The sequence below is a fragment of the Agelaius tricolor genome, unplaced genomic scaffold, assembly GCF_023055355.1.
Source record: "Agelaius tricolor isolate 1412-34295 unplaced genomic scaffold, bAgeTri1.0.p SCAF_38, whole genome shotgun sequence".
In the NCBI taxonomy this organism is placed as follows: domain Eukaryota; kingdom Metazoa; phylum Chordata; class Aves; order Passeriformes; family Icteridae; genus Agelaius; species Agelaius tricolor.
In genome coordinates, this window is record NW_027269298.1 from 126,768 (window position 1) to 135,086 (window position 8,319).

The following is an 8,319-nucleotide window of genomic DNA, read 5'->3' on the forward strand; positions in this document are numbered from 1 at the left end:
CCCGGGGCTGCCCGCAGCAGCGGTACCGGTGTGTTAATGGAAGACAGCGCTGATGGAGCTGAGCCCCCCAGCTCCCCAGGAACAGGACGGGGGTTTCAGGCCGCCCGGACCCGCACTGCCCTCGGAAAGGCCGGGTGCTGTCCTGCAGACTCCCAACGCTGTCTCCGCTTAGGCAGCACAGCGACAGGAGGGACACAGCAGCTGTTTGGGACCGGACCATGTTTATCCACAGTGGCACAATTCAACAGCCTTATTGCTCATAACCGACTATTTTTCCAAAGAAACAAAGCACCCCCCCACCCCCCCCAAAACAGACACTGTTTCAGAGCCCCAAACCAAGACAGAGTTACCTTGTACATGCCTTTCATCAAGCCTGAGAATGGCCCCACTCAGCACCACTTCCTCATGAGACTTTACACTACCAACGGCTTTTGTCAGTAATTGTTAACAGACAAGTTACCAAGTGCCAAATGCTATCACCAGCTGCACACCTTGAGTCCTGGGATCCTGGCATTCATGGGGCTCAGGGAGAAGACGGCTGGCTACAACTGATAGCCATGGGACACTGTGCAGCTGTGGAAGAGCACTTGCTCTCTATGAATTGATCCTGACGAGTTCTTACATAAAGTGTGCACAGGTGATCCCAGCAGGTCAGGCTAGTCACTGTGCCCAAAGGAGGCAGTGGTCTTGCTCTAGTCTCATGTAAAGAGCTCCAGGAGAGAGCAGGGGACACATGAGTGTCTCCCTGCTCTCAGCACAGTGACCAGCCCTGCCACACTATCCTGAAATCCCTGCAGACAGCAGGAGAGCAGGTCTCGCCTGAGGCACAGGCTTGGCTGCAGCAGGTTGGGTGTATCCAATGTCACTCCCAGTCATGGTTTGCAATTAAGAAAGCATGGACGCCATGTGCTGTCACAGAAACCAGCTATCCCAGTCTCCTAGCTACATGGAGCATCCAATTCTGCCAGCCACCTCTCTAGTTTGCCCAGTAAGCCCTTTTTAGGCTAGATTCCAGTCTCCAAGGAGAGCTAGTCATGCTGTCTAGGGTGATTCTGCCTTCCCCAAGACACATCTGATGACTCAGAAGCACCTGCTTCATCCTTCACCAACACTTCAGTGCTCAGAGCATACTCCATGCAGGAGCTATGACAGACCAAGAGAGCTGAGACATCTCCAAGCAGGGCCCAGTTTGGTCCAGGGCAGCTACTCCCAGTCCTGCCAGTCCCGGTACCATTTGCCAAGAGCCCCAGCATAGATGGAGACACATTTTCCATCACCAGATCCATACCAATTGATCTGCAAGTTTAATGTAACCAATACAGACTTTTGGGGGGCAAAAACAAGTTCTGAGACAGGAAACAGGAGGGAAACAACGTCGAGCTCACAGGTATCACCTTCCCAAGCCACGCAGCTCTGCGGTGGCCGAGGAGATGGCCGAGCCCTGAAAATACCATCAGTCAATTCACCTTGAAAAAAGTCCTTTCCTAGACAGAAAGACCTTGCCAGGACATCTCCACTCAACGTGGGGAAGCCCAGCCAGGACCCTGCCGGATGTCAAAACACTCTGTCAAACTCAGTCTGGTTGGTGGCCGCTGGGTTCCTGCCCTGGTTTGCCGGCTGCTGGGGCATGTGCCCGCCCCTCCTGCGCGGCGGGGCCAGGTACTCGAACATGGACTGGTTGTGGGTGGACAGCATGTTCTTGAGGTCTGAGGGCATGGGGTCAGACCAGAAGAAGTCGTGGTTGAGGGCGTCGTCGCTGTCGATGCGCTGGGCAGGGTCCAGCACCAGCAGCTTGTCGATGAGGTCGAGCGCGTAGGGGTCCTTGACGTAGGCCTTGAGGCGATCCTTCACCTTCCGCTTCTGGCCCTTGGGCAGGTCCAGCTTCTCGTACAGCTCGTACTTGTCCACATTCGGCCACACCTGGCAAGGGTAGGAAAAGGGGTTGGCAAGAAATTATGGCAGTTCCAGCAGTGGGAACTATCACTGACCCTAAGCATCCTCCTAACTGCACTAAACTGCACTAAACTTTTGACTCACCCAAATAACCCGACTCAGAAAAACCATCCCCATACAAATGCGGATTCAACCCCCAGGGATCTGCTTGACTCCCCTTCTCAATCCACCTCTTCCTAGTAGCCATCCTCTTCCTCCTGTTCGACTTAGAAATCACCCTACTCCTCCTGCTACCATGAGCCACCCAATCTCCTACCACCACCCTAATCCTCATAAATGTCACCACCTGAATCCTCATAAATGTTATCCAGTGCCTTTGCTTTCCCTGGACAATGTCTCATCTGCATCCAGCTCCAACATTATCCCAAAGAATAATTAAAAGGATTTCCAGCTTTTTTGCTCTAAGAGGCATTTCCAGGAGGAGCATCCATGGGGTATAATTTGATTATTTTGGGAAAAACCATGTTTTTTTTCTTTTAGCTGCTTCTTGTTGCTGATGAGTCTTTAATGACTCCTTTTAGGAACGTCTTTTAATTAGGGAAAAATAATGACAATTCCTGGCAGGCATCTCCTACAGCTCCAAGGGTTTGCTTTAGTCAAGGAAAACCTGATTTATTCCTAAACTTTATTTTTATTTATGGAATTACTGATTTTTTTTTCTGTTAAATTCTCAAGTGGTTTTATCCCACTTGGAGATTGCCCTGAAAACTTGATGCCCTGAAAACTTGATGCCCTGAAAGGATTTCCTATGGCTTTGGAAAGGGAATTAAAAATGATCTGTCCATCACAAAAAAAAATCATCTGAGATTATTCCTTAGGATAACCCAGGCACGGCTGGGAATGGGAAGATGAGCTCTGGGTGGGGTAGGATGGGGTTTATTTGGGATTTTTGGCACTGCTGGAAGTGGAGTTGGCAAGAAGTTATGGAAAGGACAAGCCATTTTTGGTTCAAACACCCTCAGGCAAACCAAAATAACAATTCTATTTTATAGCCTCCAAGCTAGCAGACACTGTTCTCACAGCAACAAAGAGGAACAAAAGGCCTGGAGACATGTGGATAACTCAGGACACTCTTCCTGGTGTGGAAATGATGCTCAAGGATTTCTGGTTCCCCCATGAAAGAACTACTAGAGAGCATGGTTCTAGCCAGCTACCACATCAGAAAGATCAACTGACAAAACTGATTGCTAAATAATCACCTGGATGTGGCACCTTTTATCCTTAGAAAGCAAAGCCTGCTGCAATCACCAGCACTTATCTCGATCTGGGAGAACCACAGCAGGTAGCTACTTGTCAAAGAAAGCGCCTTCAGAGTATTTACATAATGACTGTGACAGCAGGATGAGGAGTCGGCAGCTGCCAGCACCACATCTCAGTCTGGGCTGAGATCCCTCAGCTTGCTCCCCACAAGAGGGCAGGACGAGCTGCAGATGAAGGAGGAGCTGAGAAGGGGCCGGGTGCTCACACCAGAGCTGAGCTGATGCCACAAATCACAAGACAGAATTCTAGAGGCTTTTCAAGATGACCAGCGCAGAACACCTGAGAATAAAAACCCTCACCCTACTTTAGGCAGAAATTGAGAGTGTTTGTCTGAGAGAAAACCCCAAAACGCAGGCTAGAGATTCTCCAGCCTCCCTGCCAGCAGCAGGCACACTCCACTGCTGGGAGCACACAGCAGCCAGCACACAGGGCAGGGAAGAGGCCCGAGTGCCTGGTCCCAGACTCTGCCCACACTCCTGCTCTCCACAGCCCATCCCTGCCCTCATCCTCACCTCTGGCGTGATGGATCCGCAGAGCTGGCTGATGAGGGTGAGCTGGTGCTGCTCCGTGTTCCCCTGCATGATGGGGCTGCGGGTCCACATCTCTGCCATGATGCAGCCTGCACCCCAGAGATCAATGGGGGGGCCGTAGTCGCGCTCCCCTAAACGGAGATGCCCAGTCAGCCTCACAGAGGGCTGGGAAGGGCCAAGAAGCCGGCAGAGCCCAGCCAGGGCTCCTCCTACCTAGGAGCAGCTCTGGGGGCCGGTACCACAGGGTCACCACGCGGTTGGTGTAGCGGTTTGGCTGGCTGTTCTTAGCCAGGCTGAAAGCTCGAGCCAGCCCAAAGTCTGCCAGCTTCAGGACTCCATCCCGCGTGATCAGCACGTTTGCTGCTTTCATGTCTCGGTGCAAGATCTGTACAAGCACAGACATTGAAGAGTTGAGTGACTAAAGTGCCCTCCTTGGGTGTCTTGCACCAGCACGATGCTCAGGCTGCAGAGGTGGGAAACAATGATTTCCCTCCAGCCTGTGCTAAGAGCAAGGAGCAGGTGTCTACCTGCTCCTTGGAAAGCCACCCTCTTGTAGCTATGATATTTTCTGAAAAATCTTTTCTGTAGGATTTTTCTTCCTGAGAAGCTGAGAGGCCTCAGGAACAAAATGTAAACAATGATTATCTGCTGCTGTGGAATGCAACAAGTAGATCTGTGATTAGTCTCATGCCATTGTTTCTAATTTATGGCCAATCAGCTGGCTCGGGACTCCCTGCCCAAGCCACAAGCTTTTGTTATTCATTCTTTCTTTTTCTATTCTTAGCTAGCCTTCTGATGAAATCCTTTCTGCTATTCTTTTAGTATAGTTTTAATATAATATATATCATAAAATAATAAATCAGCCTTCTGAAACATGGAGTCAGATCCTCATCTCTTCCCTCATCCTCGGACCCCTGTGAACACTGTCACACCCTCTGAGCACAGCAGGAGTCTGTGCCATTACCTTGTTCCTGTGGATGTAGTAAAGTCCATTCAGGAGCATCTGCATAACTTTCTTGATCTCTGACAGCGTGAACTTGACATGGGCGTTGCTGAGAAGGCCAGCAAGGTCGTGCTCACAGAAATCAAACACAAGGTAGATGCTGCCCTTGCACCGGTTGTATGGAGAGGCTGCAGGAGAGGCACACAGAGGCTGCCAGTGAGGGACCCTTCACTGGGTCACAGCTCCTCCTACCTCCCACCACCCTGCAGCTCATACAACACCCCCTACACAGAATCTCAGGGCACAGGAACACAGAGAACCAGACAGCCTGCAGGCCTCAAGGTCCTTTTTAAAGAAGAACTGAGCAAAAACTAGCAACATGAGAACAGGAGATGAGGATTGGTGCAGCAAATGTCATCAGATAGGCGAGGAAAGGGCATGGCAACCTTTGAAAGCTTCACTTCGTGCTGCTCTGGGCACGTAACGGCTGTGGGGCTTCCTCCCTGCAAGCTGTGGCTGCCAGCCAAGCACCAGAGATAGAGGAGGCACCCACAGACAGCCCCAGGAAAAATGCAGAAACACAGAAAATCTGTCTTATCTCACATTAAAAAGTGAGATTTCCTGCAACCTCAAACAGGATCTGCAAAAAACGACTGATCTTGATCAAAGCGATACAAAACTCCAAGTGCAATTTGAAGCCAATGACAGCAGACTTTAGGTGAAGGAATCAATTTCAATCTTGTTCCTAGAGCACCCACACAAAACGTTATTAAAAAGAAAAGCTGATTTTCATCAGTTGTAATCCGCAAAACCTGCTGATCAGCATCTCCAAGTGGAAAAGCTTAGCCCCTAGAGAAGCACACTGCTGTGCTCCCCAGCCAGGAGGGTGCCTGCTACACTGGGTTTGCATTCCTCACACAGACACTGCCCCAAACACACCTTTCCAAAGTAAAAACAGAAAAGCCTCACGTTTGAGAACAGTAAATGAAACATTTCTACTTTATTGCAAACTGAGGTCAAGGTAGATTTGGATGAAAACTGGAATACAAACAAAACATAAAAAGGGAACAAATGACATGTCTACAAAAATATTTACTTTTGGTATGCCAGACATCCAATCATCACAGCTCTTTTAATCACAGAGTGAATTAAAAATTAACTTGTCATTGATGTTTTTACTCATACCTATTCAGACAGAAATCTACACACAGCTGAGTACTGGAGTATCTTGAATTTCCCATCCCTAGGCCAGACAGTGCCCGCTCAGTGACTGGACTTTTTTTAAAAACACCAGATACTATTCAGTTTTGTTTTTATTTCACTGATATGACTGGCTAGGGAAGGGCAGACTGTAACATCAACTGTCACTTTCCAAAGTATTTTTCCAGTACAAATCCATGTGAGAGTATTACATGTAAACTCTAGCAGATGTTAAATAGCAGTTTCACTGTAAACAGAGCCAGGCTAGGTTGCTGAGCCTGTGAAGCAGTGGGGGCACATGGCATCAGGTGGGAGGGAGGAGGTGGAAGAGCAGCTCAGAACTGCCCCTGTGGAGTCCCAGCCCTCCCAGCACAAGCAGTTACATCACCCACAGAAAGAGATGCTGAGTGAGCCTCAGATGGAGCTGTGTCATCAGCTCAGAGCTGCCAGAAACCATCACAAGCCAACCAAGAGAGGCTGAGGAGCCTCTGCTCCAAAGTCTGCCCAGTGCTGGTTCATTTAAAGCCTGTCAGAAGGGAGTTTCCCAGCACAGGCAGCACTCACTGCTATGGCACAGGCACATCCTGGCAGGACTACAACAGCTTTTTCCAGCTGAGCTTCAGCAACGTCCTGACTCATTTAGAAACTCTTCTCCACGATAAGTGACCTGTCACCCCATGTCCCAGGCAGGAACAGAGACCCATGCTCAGCTAGACCACCCCACTCCCAGCACAAGACACCAGCCTGCTCAGCAGGGCTCAGAAAAGCCATCATTAACACGAGGGAGACCCTGCCAAGTACCTTTGGTCCTGCAGATTTCTATGAGGTTCACCACATTCTCATGTTTGAGCAGCTGGAGGATTTTAATCTCTCGCAAGGCTGTGATGGGAAACTGGAAAAGAGAAAGAGAGAATGGAGGTTGGAGGTGCAGGAGGCCAGGCCACCTCTGCCAGAGAACAGGAGAGGTGTGACCAGGCAGCTTGGCAGGTCCTGCCCTCCTCTCCTCACCTACATTCACACCAGGACATGGTACAGCCCAGCCTGAGCTGCAGAACAGCCTCTCTGGCTGCTGCCTTTGCTGTTTAAGCTGTTAACTCTCTGCCCAACCCCTGAGCATGTGCTTCACACATCACCCAGCTCCTCCACAAGCACAGCCAGTGTGGAGCCCTGTGCTGGGGGTCCCCGAGGAGAAGAAACACACAGGAAGTGTCACTTCCTAGCAGCCATCCCATGCAGCCCAGTCCCCTCGCTGCTGCCATGTGCCTTTGCAGCCCAGGTGACAACAGGCCCAACCCAGCCATGACCCACACTTACCCCTTCCTTCTCATTTTCCATCAACACCTTCTTCAGTGCTACTTTTTTGCCTGTCTGGCGATGTTTGGCTTTGAAAACTTCCCTGTAAAAAAACAGAAAAAAATCCATGAGCAGCAGAAGAAAGAAGCCACGTGCCCCTTACAAGGAACAAACCCAAACAAAGACACCCTAAAGCATTTTACAAAGATCTTTGTGCTGAACCAATATAGCCACATTCTCCCTGGGCCAAAGGCCCTCAGCACTCACTGAACCAACAGAGACCTCAGAGCTCTTGTAGCTTTATAAGGGTTTTCAGTAATGTAGCATATTTTGAGCAAAAAATTGCACATTTGGAGCCAAATTGCACATTTGGAGCCAAGTTACAGGTCCCCACCCTAACTGTTTTCGAAGTTAACTCTGCTCTGCGAGAGCTGGGACAGAGCGGGGTCTCACGCTGGGGAAAAGAGGCTCCAGGAGGCAGAATGGTTCTCTGAAGCCAGAGGGGCGGCCGAGGAAAGGACACGCGAGCACGGAGCACCCGAGGCAGGCGCCGATGGGCCGCGGGGCTGGGCCCCGGCTGCAGGCCTGAGCCGGGGAAGGCCGGGGCCGCGCCGGGCCAGGGACGGCTGGGGCCGGCGAGCACTCACCCGAAGGTGCCCTGCCCGATCTTGGCGAGCTTCTCATACTTGGAAACCTCGTCGCAGAAGGGGCACTCGACCATGTCGTACTGCTTGGCCATGGCGGCCGCGCCGTTGCCACAGCACCGCGTCCCGCCCGTTCCGCCGCGTGATCCGGCGACCGTAGTCACGTGACCCAGCCGCCGCGTGGGGCCTTGTGGTTGTTGTAGTCCTTGGGGCCACCGCCATGTTGTCCCTCCTCGTGGCCCGGGAGGGAGCACCGAGCGGTCCCCGGTGCCGGTGGCCCTAAAGCGCCGTGTGCCTCGTGTGTGCTTAAACACGTCAGGAGTTAAACAAAGCTTCTGCTCCTGCGGCTGTGGCTGTGATGTAGGGAGGCCATGGCCAGACAGGAGGACTCCAGGGTCTGGTTGAGGGGAGCTGAGTTCCTCCCCCGGCCATCGCTGTGTTCAGGTGCAGCACAAAGAGCTCGATCTCGGCCTGTTCGAACCTGGTCCCCAGGGTG

At 51.4% G+C, this 8,319-nt stretch overlaps 1 protein-coding gene across 1 annotated transcript; it reads right to left on the bottom strand.

Annotated features, from left to right (window-relative positions):
- Nucleotides 1-1,281: 1,281 nt before the first annotated feature.
- On the bottom strand, nucleotides 1,282-7,969 carry CDK9 (cyclin dependent kinase 9). Its single transcript, XM_071454018.1, has 7 exons — nucleotides 7,827-7,969; nucleotides 7,201-7,282; nucleotides 6,688-6,778; nucleotides 4,708-4,874; nucleotides 3,957-4,128; nucleotides 3,726-3,874; nucleotides 1,282-1,920 (listed from the first exon to the last, which is right to left on the bottom strand). Exons 1-7 carry the CDS (start codon nucleotides 7,916-7,918, stop codon nucleotides 1,555-1,557), a joined length of 1,119 nt encoding a protein of 372 aa, XP_071310119.1. The 5' UTR covers nucleotides 7,919-7,969; the 3' UTR covers nucleotides 1,282-1,554.
- Between the last annotated feature and the right edge of the window lie 350 nt (nucleotides 7,970-8,319).